We start from the raw sequence: 20,905 nt of genomic DNA on the forward strand, positions 1-20,905 counted from the left end.
AATCCTGGTAGCAAGCTGGCTAGCTAAACTAACCATATGGGCAAAGCTCTAAGTACAGTTGAGACACCTTGCCTTAATGTATAAGGTGGAGAAGATGAGTGAAGACACCAACATTAGCCTCTGGCCTCTGCATGCACATGCACAGGTATGAACAGGCATGCACTTGCACATATATGAGGGAAAAAAATAAAAGAACAAGAAATGAGGTTAGCTTATTTTTTTATCATGTTAAAATGTATTATTATTATTATTGTTGTTGTTATTTTGCTGGAAGAGGTCAGAAGAAGCCTTACTAGTAGAGCAGAGTCTCTCCTTCTACCTTCATGTGGGCCCCAGGGATCACACTCAGGCTATCAGGTTTGCACAAGTGCTCTCATCCATTGACAACCTCCCCCCCGCCCCCGCCCCCGCCACTGGCCTGGGCAGGATTTATGGTGAATGATCTTTTAAAAATATTTTGTAAAGATTTCATTCTTGTGTAAAAGTGTTTTTGTTTTCCCTGCATATAAGTGAGTGTGCCATGTGTATGCAGTGCTCAAGGAAGCCAGAAGAGGCCAAGAGATACCTTGGAGCTAGATGGAGTTACAGATGGTTCTTAGTTGACACGTGGCTGCTGGAAACAAAACCTCTGCCTTCTAGAAGAACAGCAAGTGCTTTTAACCACTGAATCAGCTCTCTGGCTACAGTAAATGATTTTTTAAAAGTTATTTTAAGCCGGGCGTGGTGGTGCACGCCTTTAATCCCAGCACTCGGGAGGCAGAGGCAGGCGTATTTCTGAGTTCAAGGCCAGCTTGGTCTACAAAGTGAGTTCCAGGACAGCCAGGGCTACACAGAGAAACCCTGTCTCGAAAAAACCAAAAAAAAAAAAAAAAAAAAAAAAAAAACCCAAAAAAAACAAACCAACCCCCCCCCCCCAAAACAACCAAATAAACAAAGTGATTTTAGCTGGTGATACAGTTCAGTGATTGAATAACAAAGATCTGGGTTAGATTCCCAGGATCATTAGTTAAATTAAGTTTTTAATATAATTTTAGTGCACACATACACAGAAACACACACACAGTCTCTAAGTAGCCCTGGCAGGCTAGAACTCAAAGAGATCCTCTTGCTTCTGTCTTCTGAGTGCTGTAATTACTAAAGGTATACATCACCATGCCTGGCAATACATATATTCTCTCTCTCTATATATATGTTTATAATGTATATACTATATATAATATATATATTACATACATATATGTTATTTATATATACATATATTTTTTTAAAATGCTACTGGGGATTGAATTTGAGCTTCACATAGTCTAGGGAAATGATCTACCATGGAGTGATATACTCAGCAACAAATGACTTTAAGAGTAAACCAAGTTGGGGGGGGGTGTGTGTCCTGAAGAAATGGCTCAGTGGTTAAGAGCACTGGACTGCTCTTTTATTGAAGAGGACCTGGGTTTGATTCTCAGGATCCATTTAACGGCTCACAACCATCTGTATCTCTAGTATCAGGGTATCCAACATGCTCTACTTGTCTCCACTGATACCAAGTATACATCATGGTACCCAGACACACAGGCAGGCAAAACACCTGTACACATAAAATAAATCACAAAGGGCCTGTTGTGCTGGTGCTGCATATCTTTTTTTTTTTTTTTTTTTTTTGGTTTTTCGAGATAGGGTTTCTCTGTGTAGCCCTGGCTGTCCTGGAACTCACTCTGTAGACCAGGCTGGCCTCGAACTCAGAAATCCGCCTGCCTCTGTCTCCCAAGTGCTGGGATTAAAGGCATGTGCAACCACTGCCCAGCAAGGCAACTCTTATAAGAACACCATCCAATTGGGGCTATCTTACAGCTTCAGAGATTCAGTCCATTATCATTAAGGCAAGAGCATGGCAGCATCCAGACAGGCATAGTGCAGGTGGAGCTGAGAGTTCAACATCTTTGTCTAAAGGAAGCTAGTAGAAGACTGACTCCCAGGCATCTAGGTCAAGTGTATTAAAGTCCACACCCACAAGCCCACATCTATTCCAACAAGGCCACACCTACAACAGTGCCACTCCATGGGCCAACCATATACAAACCATCATAGGTACAAAATATTTTTATCATGGGAAGTCCTGGTTCCATTCCAAAAGGAAAAAGGTAAGAACAATTTTCACATATTTTTTATTTCCACTTTGCCAGATCCCATATACTCATTAACTAATGATAATACTCTCCACCAATCTGGGATTACCATGGATAAGACCCAACTCTGAGCTTGTTTCATATCTCTCCTCTTCTCTGGGGAAGAAACAGTTATTACCTTGATTTCTAAAGGTGGGAAGACAGAGGCTCAACATATGAAGACCTTTCTCTGAAGTTCTACAGCTTTAGGAGCTGGGGATGCCCCAATATTAAGCTTTGTGCCCTACCCTCTGGCAGACTCAGGAGAGATGCAGAATATGGCTGTGGTAGTCACAGCTTCCATTGCTCCTCATTCTCCTTTGTTTAGTTGGCCCAATAGACTGTTCTCAAAAGTTGTGGCACTCCTCTAGTGCCTGCCTCTGGATCACTGAGATTACAGGGATGTGCTACCATGCCTGGCCAGCTCACTTTTGAGCTCTTGTTGCATGCTGAGTTATGTAACAGCCCAGGGCTCTTGGCATTTTCCTGCGTTTAATGTGCAGGGCAGCCCTAAAAGGTGGTTTCTGGGGAGCATTTTACTTCCTTACTTACTGGGTGTCTTTTTTTGTTTGTTTTTGAAACAGGGTTTCTCTGTGAGCCCTGTCTGTCCTGGAACTCACTTTGTAGATTAGGCTGGCCTCAAAGTCACAGAGATCCACTTCCTCTGACCCCCGAGTGCTGGAATTAAAGGTGTGTACCACTGCTGTCTTTCATTAACCCTACTTCCAGATGAGCAAATTGAACCTCAGAAAAGCAGTCTCATCATCCCAGTGGGTCCGGTACAGTCTGGTCTTCCCTGTTGTTTTCTGCACCCATATCTTGCCTAGTACACAGGCTCATGCATGGTAGTATCTTGCTGCCCTGACTGGAAACTCAAGGGGAAGTCAGTTTTTCAGAAAGCAAAGACCCCGAGGCTGGAATCTGGCCCATGGGAAGAGCAGGTTGGGTGGCTTCATGACTGGAACAAGAGGACTGGGAACAGAGTTGCTGTGATCAGGCACTGGGTGACTGGTGAACCGATATCCATAAAAACACACAAGCACCTTCACTCTTCTGGCCTACCAAGCTTGGGACCTACTTCTCATCATAACTTTGGAATGTAGGGTCCCAGGAAATGGTATAAGGGAGGTGCCATGAGGGAGAGAGAGAATAGGAGGACTGGAGGGAAAGAAGGGGAAAAGAGGAGCCAGGGAAAAGGGTAATGCTTTGAATTACATGGAGAGTTTTAGTCTGATGTTAACCTGTCAAGAATTCTGCATGCAGGGTTGGTTCTGTCTTAGTGGGTAAAGATGTTTGCTGCCAAGTTTGACAACCTAAATTTGATTACTGGAAAGAGAAAAATCAACTCCCACATGCCAGCCATGGCATGCTCAAAGCCTGTATTCAATCATTCCTCCCCCCCCAATAAAAAGAATTCCTGCCAATATAATTTTTATATTTTTTTCTCCATTTAAGGAAAGCTGGTCTCTCCTTGACATGCCATGGCCATTGTCAAAGCAGTTGTGGTTATTTGCACAAGATAGAACCCCATCATGTTGGGGTTGGGGAGCCTTGGGAGGCTTCACCCTTTCCTGAAGACCTATTGGTAGTAGATGCTGGAGGAAAGAGGTGTCATTTTCCTCAGTGTTGTACCACCCATTTAGTTGCCCCAGTAAATCAACCTCTAATCTGCTCTTGCAAGCAAACCCAACTCAGTAGGTCATAAAACAAAGACAAGGAAGTACATGGAGGAACTTGTTGGAAAGAAGGTGCAGTGGAAATGAGGGAAATAAAAGGGCAATTGTAGGTGAATATGATAAAAGAACAGTATAGGGTCAGTGATTGAAGCTGATAGACTGCTAGCATGTTCAAATCACTGGGTTCAATTCCTAGCACTGAACAAACTCAGCCTGGTTCCTCTAGCCATCATTCTAGCACTCAAGAGGTGTAGGCGGGCAGCTCAGACATTCAAGGCCAGTATTGGCTAGAAACTGTCTCAACAACAGCAAAACCCCAAGCAAGCTCAAAATACATGATATACATATATGAAGTTGTTAAAAAAAAAAAAAAGCCAGGTGTGGACGTTGCTTGCCTTTATTTCCTGCACTTGGTAGGTAGGGAGAGGCTGGAGGGCTACATAGTGAGACCCTGCCTCAAAAAAGAAAGCTAATGAGTAAAACAAAACGGGAAAATATAAAGTAAGCTGGAACGACGAGGTCAGTATGTGCGCTCGTATTATAAGTTCGAATGAGCGACACATAGCTCTCCCCTGTCCCACAACCCAACTGTATCTGTGGACATGGGGAAGTGAGGTCTGCCACTCGAGGAGGCGTGGCCTGACGTCCAGGGGGCGTGACCCGAGGCGAGCAGGAAGCGGGAGCCGGTCGCCGCACAAGGAGGCGTTACTGGTCGTTCGGGGTCACGTGAGCGCGCAGGCGCAGCTCGACAGAGCCCGCTCCCTCACACAAAGCCCAGACGCGGAGAAAATGGCGGCAGGGGTCGAAGCGGCAGCCGAAGTGGCAGCGACAGAACCCAAAATGGAGGAAGAGAGCGGCGCGCCCTGCGTGCCGAGCGGCAACGGAGCTCCGGGCCCGAAGGGGTGAGTAGTCTAACAGCAGTTTATCCTTCTTTAACTCCAGCCAGGTTACTTCGCAGCTCCGTTAGGTCTGTGGGCCGCTTTCTCTTCTCCCACGGCGGCGCGGCGTCTGCGCAGGCCTTTTCCCTGCCGAGAGTTGGGGGCGGCCAAGGCTGTGACGACGACGAAGCCAGGAGAGCCTCGTGGATCGCCCCCTGCCGACCGCGCTTGCCTCCGCTGCCTCAGCCTCCTGGCTGTCTGAGCGCGTCGTCGAGGCCTCAGGCCTGTGGCCTGGTATTTTATTCTCAGAGCAGTGATGGCGCGCGGGCTGCGGGAGATCAGGGCCCGCAGCACCTCTCACTGGGGTCTCGAGGGTTGAGCCATTAAGACTGTGTAGTTTCAACCCTTCAACATACAATCCATAGTAGTGGAAGTATTCTGTCTCAGTTTCTCAGATCTGAGAAGTTAGGGGCGGGAGGCTTTCGCGTGCGAGGTGTCACGTGTACGGTCGGCGGCGCGACCCGGAAGGTGTCGACATGGCCCTTGTTGCGGGGTTCCGAGACACCGACCGGTGTTACCCTCATTCTGCAAGAAGTGCTTCTTCCATCAGAATGGCCCCGGACCCGGGCTCCTGGGCTGGAGTTCTTCCCCCTCTTTATATTCCTACTTCCTAAAGTGCAGTTGGTACCAATGGGAGAAATGGTCTTTGCTTGCTCAGTGTTCATCCTTAGCAACAGACCTAAAGTGTGCGGGTAGAGGCACCACTTCGGGGTTTCGGGGTTTCAGAAATTAAAATAGACAGACGTCATCATCCCTTTTTTTGAATCCTGCTTGGAGATCTGTCTAGGGACCTTGGATTGTTAATATAAGTGTCCTAGCACAGCCTGATGAGTCCCAGCCTTTTGGGAGAGTTGGAAGCTGCAGGATCCAGAGTGCAAAGTGTGGCCAGACTATACAGAGTGAGTTCAGTCTAGGTTGCCATTTAGTCATTGGGAAATTGAGCTAGACCCTGACTCTCAAAAAGAGGGATGAAAACATAGCAATAGCCTGGCACTCCAAAGTCCCTAGATTCGATTCCTAATATCAGAACACAGGGTGGTCTTTCTGAGCCCTAAAAAGTTTTCTTCAAGGAGGAAACCATAAGATTCTGCTCCTGTGAAACCCTCCTCATACTGATAAACCAATATATCAGCTTGAGGAGGTCTGGAGAAACATTTTGGTTCTAAAATCAGCAGCCCATGTCTCTGAATTTTTGTTTTCCATCAAATTTATAAGGTGGGAAGTTTTAGGACTCTGGGAGTTGAGAGTACTTAAAACACTTGTTAGTGAAGCATTTACCAAGTAATGGCTATTTTGTTACTGGAGGAAATTTAATATCTTTTATCTTAGTTAGGGAGAAGTAAAACACCATTGGTTAACTGGTTCTTGTGTGTTATTCAGCACTTGAGAGGCTGAGTGAGTTCCAGAGCTGATTCGGCTACATCACAAGTTCAAGATTTGCCTAACCTACATAACTACTTGCCTGTTGTGTATGAGTGTGTGAGACTATAGCCCATTAATAGAGTATTTACCCAAGATCCACAAGGTCCTGGGGTTCACCCCATAGTACTAAAAGGAGAAAGAGGCCTCTCTTTACTACCAGAAAGGCTTAGCTTAGGAGTGTGCTCATTTTTAACTTTCCCTTCCATCCTCTTTGGAACTCAGGGTCTTGAGGATGCTAGACAAGCACTCTTACCTCTGAGCTACACTTAGTACTTTAGTTAGTCTCATGTTCATTTTTTTCAGCTTTTGTCGTAGAGATGCCTTGTAGGATCAGATTCCCTCTTCTAGTCTTTGTTGTTTTCAGTTTTTGAGTTAGATGCCTGGGCAAACTGTAGAGTCTACAGTGTAGACTGTGATGGCCTTGAATTCAGAACAACATCCCTGCTTCTGTCACCACCCAGTTGCTGGAATTACAGGTGTGTACTACCATGTCTGGTTCACCTTCTAGGATTTCTGAGGGCCTTATTTAAAAAGCTTTAAGGAAGTTATTTTCTGTCCAGGCAGTGGTAATGCATGCCTTTAATCACAGCACTTGGGAGGCAGAGGCAGGTGATTATCTGAGCTCAAGGCCAGCTTGGTCTACAGAGCCCAGGACAACCAGGACACAAACCCTGTCACAGGGGCAAAAAATTATTTCCTGTATATAGAATGCAATGCTGCTAGAGCCTTTCTATATGAAAGATTGCATTTTTAATAGAACACGGTCCAATGGTACAGTTTTAATTAAATTTCCACTGTCTGTATTCAGATAGATAACTTGTGGCAGAGTCATTTGACAGACAGAATGTGCATAGGAAGTATCAGATGAAATAGCCCTTGTGGGAAAGAACCTGAGTGGTCTCAGACTGGCTTAATGGAGGATACCTGAGAACGTGGCAGCACTTAGTTTTGTAGTGTGGGTGAAAAATAATTGTTATTTTTGCATCACAAAGTTCTTGAAACAAACTCTTTAAAAGCAGAGTGTCTTTTTCTTCCCACCTTTTGACTAAGAATTGAACCCAGGTTTTCGTGCTTGTTAAGTATGCATGTACATTACCTAGTGAACCTTCTCACTAGCTTGCTTTTTTTTTAATTAAAAATATGAGAATGCATGTTTTGTCTGCTTATGTGTCTATGCACAGCATGCATGCAGTTGCCCATGGAGGCCAAGAGGGCATTGGGTCTCCTGGCACTAGAATTTTAGACAATTGTTGGCTGTCATGTGGGTACTATTACTTGAATCCAGGCCCTCTGGAAGAACAGCCAATATTCTTAACCACTGAGCCATCTCTCTAGCCCATTTATTTAGTTTTTGATAGTAGAGATCAATTGATGACCTCCTGCATGCTAGGCAAGAACTCTACCACTGAGCTACATACCTAATGAAAACCTTTTTATTTTTAAGTGTTCTGTGTATACACACAGGTGAGTGCCAGTGCTTGGAGGCAGGAAGAGGGTGTCAAATCACCTGGAGCTGGAGTTAACAGGAAGTTGGGAGCTATGGGTGCTCTTAATCACTGAGCCATCTCTACAGCCCCATTGTTTGGGTTTTTCAGACAGCATTTCACTCTGTAGGTCAGGCTGGCCTTGAATCCTGCTGCTTCTTCTGTCTCCTGAGTGCTATGAATACATATGTGTACCATCATGCTCTGCTCTATTTGCTGTACTTTTTAAAAGTGATTGTGTACTTGGTGAAAAGTACGTTTGAGGCACATTAGATTGTTAGCTCAAGATTAGAAATGGAAGCTCTGTATTATTTGAGTGTGTGCTGTTAGAGCTTTGCTGTTACTTTGTCCTTTGATTTTTTTTTTTTTTAAATGACTACAGAAACAGATACCAGCTTGCAAAGATAAGCTTGCTTTTACTTTTTTTTCTCTCTTCAAGGGCTTCCCAAACGGACTCTCATATTACTCTGCTTTGCAGTATTAGTTAAAACTGAACTGTCCCTTTGGTAGTTTGTAGTGAGTTCAGTGCTTAGGTTTCTTCTGTGATGGACAATGGTTGGAATGTTTTAAAACCTCCCAAGTGAATACAATACAGAAAGGCTAGGAGCAAATAGGTCTCCCTTTTTACACCTCAAAATTATTATTGGTGTGCTGTGTGCTAATTCTTTTAAAGACTTGTGACTTAGTAGTAGCCTCTACTTAAAAATGAGAGAATATATTATTCAGACTTGGATGTATGACTCTAGCTCTTTGTTACCCACAGTACTGGTCCTTACATATTTTGCTCTTAACATATACCAACTTGTTTTTTGTCTTAGTATTTTTTTGTACTCAATTTATATTTGTTGAGGCAGGGTCTCACTGTAGATCATGTTTGCTTTAAACTAGATCAGGTTTGCTCTAAACTCAGAGATCACCTCCCAGTGCTAGAATTAAAGGTGTTCTCTACTATGCCTGGCAGATGTTTATTAACAAAGAAAAATAATGTTGCACTTTTATTTTGGGGGTTTTTTGATGGGAAGGAATTAAGACAGGTTTTGTCTATGTAGTCCTGGCTGTCCTGGAATTCACAGAGAGCCATCATAATCCTACTGTTTTTGTTTTTGTTTGTTGTTAAGGCAAGCTCTTATGTATCTTTGGTTGATCTGAAACAGCACAGTAGATTGGTCTTTTAATTTACCATACTCCCCCTGCCCCTTATTCCTAAATTCTGAGAATATGAGTATGTACTACCATACTTCTTGACTAATTCTTTGGTTCTCACAGCAAGCCTGTGTGCTACTATGGATACAGGCTATAGAGTTACACTGGAAATGGACCTGATTATATGTTTCGATAGGGGAAGAATCTGTACCTAGAATAGTGTTCCATTAAGCTCACAATTTAAAGGCCTTCTGTTAGGGGGAAAAAAAAACTTTATGTAAAAGGTTATTTTCAAGAGGGAAGATGTATTTTTGTCCCAGAAGATGTGATCAGAATTTCAGGGTATTGAGATTTTTCCATATATTGAGAAATTCCAGAAATAGTATGAGTAGGAATTAGGTATGGGGGTGTCATGAAGACATAAGAGATGTTAGGATGACAGTGGGGTTTTGTTTGTTTTCTGTTTTTGTTGTTTTGTTTGAGATAGGGTCTCTGTATCTCTGGCTGTTCTGGAACTCATTTTATTGTCTAGGCTGGCTTGGAGCTCAGGTTAGTCCTGGGGTTAAAAGCATGTACCACCATGCATATTTAGTATACTAAATAGAGCAGTATAAAGGCATTTAATCTATAAAGTGTGACCTTTTGTATGTAGTATAATTTAAGTGTGGCAGAACAATGACTTGATAAATGTCGATTTTCAAGCAACTTAGTAAAGCAATCCCAAAAGTTGTATTAAACAAAGTTGATTTAATGTCTTGCCAGTACCTAACATGTTTTCGTTCTTAACAGTATATTATGAGATACAGCAATGTATTAGACTATTAGAGAAGATTATTTGATTGGGCTTGATTAGAACTTGGAGTAGCTATCTTACTGGGTGTAAGCATCTAATTTTCTTTGGCAGTTTGGAATTGAGAGCCATATTTAAAATATATTAGCTGCCTTAGAGCTACCTGTTGTGTCTGCTGTTTCTTTGAAAGGTTACAGTTCTGTTAGTTTATGTTAAGGTTACAAGTCAAACTACTGGCATGTATTAGGACGTTTAAAAACATGAAAAGAAAGTATAAATTTAACCCAGGCTGGGTGGTATATACCAGTAGTCCCAGCACTCAGTAGGTAGAGCCAAGAACTATATATTATCAACGTTTCTTCCAGATAAGTGCTCTAATTCTTCTTAACCCCACTTTGTAACATTTTTAAAGACTTTTCCTTGTTACTCCAGATGTTTTTGATAAGTTCCCCCAGGTGTGTGTTAAGTCCCCCTAGGTGTACGCCATTGATTCTCAGTGGATTACCTTCCTTTCCTTTGGGAACCTTAACTGGGGGTTGGGTTGTTACTGTTCCTATGAAGTAGAGTCAGGATGCCTCTAAGCATCCTGAAATGCAGAACATAGGATAACAAGAATATCATCCTAGGAGACCGAGGCAGTGAGATTGCCAGTTCCAATCTAAAAATAAAGAGCTGAGGATAGAGCTTGGTGGTAAAGCATTGCCTAAGGTGTGCAAAACCCTGATTCAATCCTCAGGACTGACTGCCAAACAATAACAACTCTCATCCCCAGACAGTGAAAAACATGCAAAGACGATTTCTTTTAAAAGTGAACCATGTGTCTGGCTAAAGTGCCTGTATCTAAAATATGTTAGTGAAATTCAGAATAAAGTAATAGACTAATTACAAATGAGGTGTGTGTGGTAGGTAGGTAGGTAGGTTGGTCAGAGGACAGCTTCTTTCTACCATGTAGATTCCAAGGACTACACTTGGGTTATTGGGCCTGGTGCCAAATGTTTTTACTTTTACCTGATGTGCCAGCCCAATAACATGGTGTTTAAAAATGGTCAGAAGAGGGCTGGAGAGTTGACTCAGCGGTTAAGAGCACGTACTGCTCTTCCAGAGGTCCTGAGTTCAATTCCCAGTAGCCATATGGTGGCTCACAGCCATCTGTAATGGGATCCGATACCCTCTTCTGGTGTGTGTCTGGGGACAGCTACAGTGTATTCATATCAAATAAATAAATTAATCTTAAAAAAAAGGTCAGAAGAGCTAGGTGTAGTGGTATGAGTCTGTAACCTCAACACTAGATGGGTAGAGGCAGGAGTTCATCATCCTTGGCTAAAGTTTAAGGCTACATTGAGCTGAATGTGCTAAAGTGCCTGAATCTAAAATATGTTAGTGAAATTCAGAATAAAGTAATAGACTAATTACAAGGGAATTTCCCCCTTGTCTTTAAGGGGGAAAAGGACAAAGATTTGTCAGCATCTTACCAAAGACTATGGATTGCAAATTAAGCACATGCAAAAACAAAACCACAGAACCGAAAGTTAATAGAGAAAGTGAAACCAATATACTGGACCCTGGAACTCCTCTCTGGACCAACTTGGCCTCCAACTCAGATCTGCCTGCTTCTATTAGGATTGAAAGCATAAGTCACCATTGCCCAGCTGAATTTTAAATTTTTTCAATACTACTTTTATTTTCATAAAAACAGCCAAAAGGTCTTATAGATTCAGATAATCATGTATTGTCATTTTAAAATTTGCTTCAGGTACTTCAGTCTAATGTTTAATACTTTCCAGATTTGGAGTATTTATGATAAAGATGCCTACAAAGAGTCAGCGGTTAAGGACACAGTGGTTTAAGGTGCAGGCAGGGCAAACATGGTGGAAGTAGGAACTGACTCCCAATAGTTGTTTCCTTACTACCACATGCATTCTGAACAGCATGAATACTCAAAACACATACATACACAAACTGTTTATAATTCAGCACTCAAGAGGCAGAGTTCAAATCCAACCTGGTTACATAAATCAGTTGCAGGCCATACAAGGCTGCATTGTGAGACCTTGTCTCAAACAACAACAACAACAAAAGTTTCTATGAGTACATTTTGTATTATTTGCTTAAAAGAGGGACTTTCAGAATTAAATGTTATGTATTGATCTAGTGAAATGACTCGGTTAAGAGGACCCAAGTTCAATCAAATGTGACACCTCAGATCTGTCAGTAATTCCAGTTTCAGAGGGATTTGACACCCTCTTCTGCCCTCCTTGGACACCAGACAAGCATGTAGTACAAAAAAATACTATGCACAGAATAAAGTAACTTTTTTTTAAATTGCATATAAGGATTTGAGAAGAAAATATTCAGTGGTCTTGTGACAAGTGAAAAAAAATAGCATTGGGTATGTTACGATGCACTTTGTGGGATAATACCTGTTACATAATCTGCATTTGAATGTCTGAGAAAAATGTCTGAGTTATATTTAAATGTTTCTATCCACAGTTCTCTGGTAGATGGTGACAAGAAGATTGATGTATAATTTACGAACTTTAGACATGTTGTCTGCCAAGAAACATTGAAAGATGTTTTGGCAGATAGTGTTGTATTTGGTAAACTTAGGTGACAGATCCGCAGCCGGCTCACCCCCACCCCCCACCCCCGTGCCTGGAGAATTGTATCACTCCCATATTCCTGTGTTAGTCAGTGTAAAGGACCTTTCCTTAGTTAAGAAGGTGCTCTTCTCTTGAGCATCTGTTGATGATAGGTAGGTAAGTTTTATTCTCACATAACTGAGGCTGACTCTGCCTCCTTTTTCTAGGAGTTAGGAAGACAGGCATGTGCCACTGTGCCCATTGCGGGAGTAGGGTAGGTTTCAGGGAATGCCTAATTGCAGATATCTGCTTTGCAGAACTTCATTTGCAGGATTCCAAATCAAAACCAGCACTGACCATGTCATATATAACTGTGTAGGATTATATATCTGGTACAGACAGATAGTGTCTTTTCCTTGTATTAACTGAGGAACTTTTTTTCTCTTGAATTCAGTGAAGAACGACCTACTCAGAATGAGAAGAGGAAGGAGAAAAACATAAAAAGAGGAGGCAATCGCTTTGAGCCATATGCCAACCCAACTAAAAGATACAGAGCCTTCATTACAAATATACCTTTTGATGTGAAATGGCAGTCACTTAAAGACCTGGTTAAAGAAAAAGGTAATGGTACTGGTGGTGAAGTAGGGTAAGAAGGTCAATGTGTCATCTTCTCTGTGGCTATCTTCTGGGTTTTTGTCAGTGGAAGCTGCTCTAGGAAGAGCATGTGTTCTGTTCAGGTTTAGCACTATCCCTCAATCCACCCCCATCCCTTTTATGTGATCATGCCCATGTGTTAAATAGGGTGATTTATATGGTCCGTTGCCCTACAAATGATTTTACTGGCTTAATATGGTTATTGGGACGCCAGTTAGTGAAGGGAGTTTTTATATTAAGGAAATGTATCAAATTCTTCACATTAATTTGTTGTTTTGGGGTGTGTGTGTGTGTGTGTGTGTTTAATTTTTTAAGTTTTTTAAAAGTCTGGTTAGGAGATAGTTTTAAATTTTGTGGGTATCCTCCTGGGATCAAAATTTAGTGCCTAGAATGTATGCTGTTCAGATTCTAAACTCTGCAACGGGATTTTCTGTTTGAACTATGAACTCTCCTCTGAAGTCAGAGATTGGCAATGGGAGATTTCAGGTCATCTGTGCATGTGGTGCCTTATGGTGTCCCAGCCCAGGCATCCAAATTTTGGGCTAAGACAGGGCAAATGAACAAGTATCTCTGCACGCTGAAGCGTCGCCCTCTCCTGTACTGTGTTTGCTTTTGTCCTCCTTTCCTTCATGATTCTTATCCTGTTGGTGGCTCTCGGAACTGAAGAGATTGCTGGGTCCTGGTTTAGATAAGGTAGGGTGCCTTGAGCAGCTCCTCTCCTCCAAGGGAACATAAGATCAAATCACCCTTAATGGAGTTTCTTTGAAGGACTGAAAGGAATTGGTTTTTTGGGAAGCATTCATAATGAAGAGAAGTTTGAGCTTGATTTGTTGAATGGCTAATTCTTAGTGACAGGGGTACCACTTGGATGGCCCTTTTGGTGTGTGTACTGGTGCCCCAGCATTGAGTTTTGAAACGGGTCATTATTCTGTCACTAACTTGACCGTGACATGCCAGAAGCACTAGGCACTGTGAACTTCAGTCACATGTGCTGCTCCCATGTGAGGTTTGTCTCTTGCCTTGATCAGCCAAATCATTCCTGCCAATTCTCCTAGAGCAAGAGGGAAGTTTCTTTTGTCTGAAGGGAGTGTCATGTGGCATCCCAGATACAGTGTTCTTGGTTCTATGGCACTGCTGCTATAATGTATTATAATTTAGAATTTCTGTACAGTACAGTTGGATCTCATTCAAATTAGTTTTTGGAATAAACCTCAAATTTGTGTTCTTTTGTGATTTGGTTGAACCACTGAATTGCTATCTCCATTGACAATAAGGTATAGTAGTTCCAAGAACCAGGAATGTGGCTTTGAAAATGAAATTGCTAGAGTTTTGTAAGAGATTGCAGGCTAAACTTTTCAATTTTAGGAGTGTGTGAACCAGTTTTGGGACATGATAAAGTAGGTGACATTTTTACTGCTTTACCATTCAGTAATTAAGTTTTGGAAGCCATAAAGTAGCAGCCATGATGTTTCTGGATGTAGAAGCAGTTCACCTCAATGTACTATTTTGTCCTGTATTAAGTGTGGAGCCAGCCTGGTGATTTATTTAGATCCTTACAAACTGGTTCTCATATTCCCCTGGCATACTGCCATGGATGTGGGTGCTTCTCCCTCTCAGTGTACTTTTGATGGTGTTACTCAGAATTACAGGTGTGCAGTAAATCTTGTTTTTAATTGAACATTAAAATGTTCTTGTTTAGAGCTCCCCAGTACAATCTAATCTGCTGTATAAAAGAAATTAGCAGTATTAGCTTGGGAATAAAATGATTCATAAGAGAAAGTTTAATTTTTCTATAGTAGTGTTGAGATTCAGTGAAGTGTAGACATTTACATATTGATTTATATATTGTATGGTTTAAAATGTCCTTGTTTGATTTTTTTTTTTTTAAACCTGTTGTCTTTCCTTTGTCTACTTCCCCCTCCCCTCCCTTCCCCCCAAGACAAGGTTTCACTTTGTAGCCGGATATCCTGGAGCTCATTATATGGACCAGGGTAGTCATAGAGATCCAGCTGCATCTGCCTCCAGAGTGCATAATGTGTTGTCTGAAAGCCCTAAGTTTTTGAAAAGCTTAAGTGGCAGATAGAGGTGCTTACATCCTAAAAGGATTTGTTTCATAGTAACCATAACTAAACGATAATAGAGATTAGACTGATACAATCAAAGCAGTTTTCTCAGTCTGCAGCTTACCCTGATAAAACTATGTCCTTCTCGAATAAGAGCTAGGATTAGTTGTCTTTACCTCCCGTTTCGACCATTGCAACAGTGTCTTTAGTTGTAGCCTCTCAGAACAAGACAGGAGGAGCAACAATGCTGGTAATAGCATCTCATGTACCCTTTTCTCCTTTTCTGATCTTCCCTTTCTCTGATATCAAGTGTATATTTTGTGTTTAATTTTAGCACTTTAGAATCATCTATAATGATGCAAAATTTGCTTGGTGGTGTTAATGGTGACATCAGAGTGTTACCTATTTTGAAGACAAGATGCATGGAAAGCATTATTTTCCTATGAGCCATGTTGCTGTTTTGTTCAAATCCTGTTAGTGTAGGGCCTAGATTAAGATACTATTTGTGGACTTTACTGTTTGCTTGAATGAATACCTGCTCCTTGCTCCAAGGTGTTCCAAAGGAACAAAGTGAAGGTTTTTATTTATTTTTATTTTTAAATTTTTTTTTGGAGACGGGCTCGTCTAAGGTTTGCTTCTTGATCCCTCCTGCCTTAGTCATCTTCCAAGTGCTAGGGTGACAGATGACTTTCACAACTTAAGCATTCTTTTTAATGGAGGCAATGGTTGTGGTGCAAGAGAGTTCCCTGATTGAAAAAAAAAAAATGGAACCACTTTTATATGAATTTAAATTAGAGGTTCCAGAACTATGTTTGAAAGTAACTTTCATTATCCACAGCTACTCAGATAAATTACAATAGAATAATGGGATACTGTCTTAAAAGTGTTTGACTGTAGGGCATGGGTACCAAAAATGAAGATTTCTTTTAAACAAAAGGTGGTGGTGGGTGGGTGTTTTTGCTTTGTTTTGTTTCTGTGTTTTGGGTTTTTTTTTTTTTTGCATATTAATGTGTTAGAGACCTTAAAATTCTCTGAATGAAGAAAGTTGGGTTCTGAGCTTCTTATTTCTGAGGGGCAGCTGCCACTCAGGCAGGACTTAGCAGTACTGGTGAATAAATACTTGCCCAGTTTGAGGAAGAAAGAAAAGTCAGTGATACAGTTTACTTTCAAATCCTAGTTTAGCAGCGGTCAGTTTACTTTGTATAACCAAAGATTTCTTTAAGCCTTTAATCCTTCCACTCTTATTTAATGATCATAACTTTGAGTAAATTTCAGATTGCTGCTGACAGAAAACTGAGGCCCAGAGGGCAGGTGTAGCCCAATAGAAAACCTCTCCTGTTTGCAATGTGCATTGTGGTAAATGAGACAAAACTGCTTTCAATTTAAATGAAGTTCCTATCCAGTCTATTCTTCATACTTTCCTGTTTTAAATCGAGCTGTTATTTTGCAAGACCTGCTATGCAAAAAAGCACTCAGATGTTTAAGTACTGCTGTTGAGCCCCAGCAGTACAGCCTGTGAAGCTTTCTTATGTGGTCTCTGTAGTAGAAAGTTTTCTTACCCTCTATAAGTCTGAATTTGGCTTAGTCAGTTGCTTTCTGATCTGTCTATAAGTCAGCTCCTTGTATAGAGTAGTTTGCCATATTTGAAGTTGTCTTTTTTTTTTTTTTCTTCTTCTTCTTTTGAGACAGGGCTTCACTATATTAGACCAGAGAGACCTTGAGAGCCACCTCCCTCCAAGGGGCTAAAGGCATGCTCCCAACTGAAGTTGTCTTTATAGAGAAACTTTCTGGACTATGCAATTTTCCCTTAGGTTGACTTAGTATTGACCATTATGATACAAAAAAGCATGTTCAACAGTGTGTCCTGCTTTCTTTCATGTACATATTCCCTTTAAAAAAAATAGTATCCAGGTATGGTAGCACACCCATGTACTCTCCAGCATGTGGGAGGTGAACACAGAAGGATTGGGCATTTAGAGGCAAGTCTGAGCTACATGAATGAGACTTTGTCTTAAAAACATGGACTTGTTCTGTAGGTAAAGGTGTTTGCTGTACATGCATAAAGTCTAGCTTGAATTCCCCATAACAGTACAGTAATCTTACTGGTCCTACAAGGAGATTGTGGCAGACTCCTCAGAGGCTCACAAGCCAGCTACACTGGTGTGTGCAGAGGCAAAAATGAGAGTGCCTTAATCAATGTGGGGAGGCACCGACTGATATACCTAAGGTTGTCCACTGACCTCTACAGTGGTGTCATGGAACACACACCCCATCTCATACGACTATGTACATGTATATACAAATACAAGGATTCCAAAAAAAGATGAAAGAAAGATCCTAAGTTCAATCCCTAGCACACAAGCACACATCCGTATTCTCTTCAGTAAAGCTTTCGTTTCTTTATTCTTTTACTTCTTTCTCAGTTTCTTCTTGTATTTAGATACGTTGAAATTTAAAGGTACAGTAGACTTGTCTTAGAAGTCTACTCTTGGGAGGCTGTGGAATCCAGGTTGGTGATCAAGGAGCTGTAGCGTTTCATTAACTAAGGGTTCCACTTGTGTGGCTGCTGTTGTCATTTAATTTACCTCCTGACTGCATACTAGTACAAAAAATGAAACAGCCTTTTTAAAGCTTTCGTGGGGGCTGGAGAGATGGCTCAGTGGTTAAGAGCACTGACTGCTCTTCCAAAGGTCCTGAGTTCAAATCCCAGCAACCGCATGGTGGCGCACAACCATCCGTAATGAGATCTGACTCCCTCTTCTGGAGTGTCTGAAGACAGCTACAGTGTAATCCTATAATAAGTAATTAAATCTTTTTAAAAAAACAAAAAACTTTTAAAGCTTTCATCATTATCTTCCTCTGTAGATATGAATTACAAACAGTTGGCAGATTCCCTAAAAATAACCAGATGAAGTCTTTCAGGGTATCAAGATTGGAATGTTCCAAACTTGTGTCGTGTATGATTATGCTGATTGTACCTCAGTATAGAAATACTTATTTCTGGGCCACAGAAAATATTTCTAAGAGGGATATCATTTTTAAATCAAATTTTTAGTGCACAGAATTGAAGCTGGAGGTGTGTCATTACTAGAATGTCAAGTGGGAAAAGCTGCAATTTTCTTAACTTGGTATATTGTTAAATGGTTATGATTGTGGAAAAAGTTTGTTTTGGACTTGTTGTTTTCTAGGTTGCAATTAACATTGTTTTGGATAAAGTGTCTTTGGACACAAACTAGAAATTTCAAATGCAATAGTCCTTGGATTCTGACAAACTTAAAAGTTGTCTTGAGGTTGATATAGTGATTCTTTTATTTAAGGGCAGTAGTCACAGCTGGTAGGAAATTAAACTTGGAATTTCTTCACTGGTTTGACACTAGGCATTTTCATCAGTGGAGATAAGAGCTGTTGGTCATTGAATGGCTGCTGCTGTTGAAATAAATGGCTTTTTAAAATGGCGTTAGAAGTGGTCATGGAGTTATGGAACTGTTTTAATTATTGAAAGGGTAACATAAAGCCAACCTGTACAACTGTCACTTGGCTATGATCAGGTTTTTTTTGTTTGTTTGTTTGTTTGCCTCCATAAAGTATGTACTCAAAGTCAAATGTAATGGCCCCTTCTATTTCCTCCCCACACCCCCTTTGCACTGATTCTCTTTGTTTTGTGCAAAGTACCAGTTTTGTAACATTTCAGGAAAGGACTAGGAGGATGAGGCTATAAAGTTTAAACATGGAATACTTGGCCTTCAACCACTCACTGTACAACTCAACTCCATTAATAAATGCACCCTTAACATGTTCACAAGTGTTTGTGAAATAATTATATTTTGTTATCCATTTGAATCTTTCTGTATTTGAAACATTCTAATTCTAATGTCCTTTGAACAAAGGAGTTGTAAGCAGGGAAGACCAATCAAGGCCATTAATGGGTCATGTTTACCTAGGCACTGCTAAACCTAAGTGAGTTGAAGACTTTAATCATCCTTCTAAGGAAGGAGTGATTGATTCCTAAGAATTCCTCCATCTCTCTTTTTTAAACTTTGGAAAATGGATTTAGATGTTGTTTTCTACAAGTTAATGCTTTGAGCCATCTTCAAGTTCAGCAGCCATTTTGGTGGTTGTCTAGATGATTCTAACATCTGGTTCTGGTGGTCATGAATTGGCAATCCAAACCTTGAGGAAAATCTGCAGAAATTTTGAAAATCTGCTATTTTTTCCATTGCATGTAGCTTAGACTCATTGTACTGTTTAACTGGCTTGTTGCCAACTGGACCCCAAACTTGAATTTTTACCCTCTGACAGGGATTTTTAAAACTGGAAAGAATCAAAGCCTGATGCTATTCTGATTTAACAATTGAATAGCCAATATTCTTCTTCCAAACCATGGTGTCTTGAACTGTATGCAAAATATAGCTATAGAATTTGAGGAGCCCAGTATAAAATGAGAGGCTGCTTGTTAACACTAGAAATTTCAAGAACATGGTTCAGGCTAAAAAACCTGACCTGTTACACAGTTTGTACACACAAAGCTGGCCCTGAAGTTGTGTCTATATGCCTTTTGGTTTATGTATAGGCACATTCTTGTATTTGTGACTTATGAGCTCAGTTCAGTGGCATTGTAATGTGTGTGCTGTTTATCTTGACTTCACCAGTAAGAGTATATCTGCAAAAACATCTTTTCTTCCTTCCCTTGAAAGTGAATCTTGCAGAATTCTTTCCTGTAGATTTGGATTGCCTCTAGTCATGAGTGAGCATTACAGACAGGGAAATTGATAATGGAAATCGGAAATCAGTGGAAGTAGTGTGCTTGTGGTGGGAGGAAAATCAAGGACATATTGTTAATGAGTTTTTACCTATTTTACTGCACACCTGTAATGCCTAGTTTGGTGGTTTAGAGAATATGGAGTGTTTCTGGGCTTTCTTATAAGGCAGAGGCTCCATACAAGGTTGCTGATGATTGTTCTAAATTCCCATTGTTTTCTTGGCTTTTCTCCCTTGGTTTATGTGTCGTCTGGAAACTGATTTGTAGTTGGTGAGGTAACATACGTGGAGCTCTTAATGGACGCTGAAGGAAAGTCAAGGGTAAGTGTCTGAGAGAATTTCTTCTGTGGATTTACTACATGACAAATGTAACTGTATGGTGGCGTGGACTCGAATGAAATCAGGAAGGCAGTGAGTGCTCATGTTACTGTAGCCATGTTTGATTTTGCCAACATTCCAGTAGGGTGGGAGGGGGCTTGCAAACAGGAGTCCCGCTTTTCCAAATGGCTGGCCAAAGAGCTTTCTGGTATTCTGTTTGGATGCCCAATTTGGATAACTGGGGACCAATAGCAGCATTGTCTCTTTGTTTAACAGGAATTGGCTGTGTGTGAATTATGCATGGAATTTTAGTGGTGGTATAATTAAAGTAAAAGTGTGTTCTTGTCTAGAAAATGTTACTCTTGGTTGTTTGCTGATTTGAAAGTTGTGTGAACCAAAGATTCTGAAAAGTAGCCTCTGTGCCAGTAAATTGTAAAGCACACCTTACAAACCTGAATGTTCAAACTTGGCCTAGTTTAATGAGAACATAAACTATTTTCTGTTGTGTAATAGAATGGCTTAGAATAATCAAAAGGAGGATTTTAGTTTATGGAAAGGATGGATTTATTTAGTAGGAGTATGGTAAGGATTGATTGAGTATAGAGGGAAGCAGATCAAAAGTTTGTGTGATTTCTTGGAGAACCTGATTTAGGTCTGCTCAGGAGCTTTAGTGCAGTGCGGTAATGTGTAGGAAGAGGAGATAAGGAGCCCAGCTTTTTACGAGGAAGGCTAGGTCATGCACTTCTGTCAGCTTCCCCTTAGAAGGATTAATTTTAAAAATCTTGACTTTTGTTACGTACATCATATCTTTTAATTTGTTCCTGTCATTGATATTTACTGTTTGTGTTTTTTTGTTTTTTCTTTTTCCCCCTTGCTCATCTGACTGGTCTGTGGCTTCTTTCAAAGGGATGTGCGTAAGTA

General features: G+C 41.0%; 1 protein-coding gene across 2 annotated transcripts in view; it reads left to right on the plus strand.

Moving 5' to 3' along the window:
- The first annotated feature begins 4,564 nt into the window (after positions 1 to 4,564).
- Positions 4,565 to 20,905, plus strand: part of Hnrnpm (heterogeneous nuclear ribonucleoprotein M) — a 39,519-nt gene continuing 23,178 nt past the window's right edge. For both annotated transcript variants that reach the window (XM_021185899.3, XM_021185900.3), the window contains exons 1-4: positions 4,565 to 4,737; positions 12,646 to 12,812; positions 19,935 to 19,987; positions 20,891 to 20,898. In XM_021185899.3, the coding sequence (XP_021041558.1) occupies positions 4,625 to 4,737; positions 12,646 to 12,812; positions 19,935 to 19,987; positions 20,891 to 20,898 (341 nt within the window). In that variant the 5' untranslated portion in view covers positions 4,565 to 4,624. The remainder of the gene's footprint in view (positions 4,738 to 12,645; positions 12,813 to 19,934; positions 19,988 to 20,890; positions 20,899 to 20,905) is intronic.

The sequence above is a fragment of the Mus caroli genome, unplaced genomic scaffold (assembly GCF_978045245.1).
Source record: "Mus caroli unplaced genomic scaffold, Mus_caroli_1 scaffold_18, whole genome shotgun sequence".
NCBI lineage: Eukaryota > Metazoa > Chordata > Mammalia > Rodentia > Muridae > Mus > Mus caroli.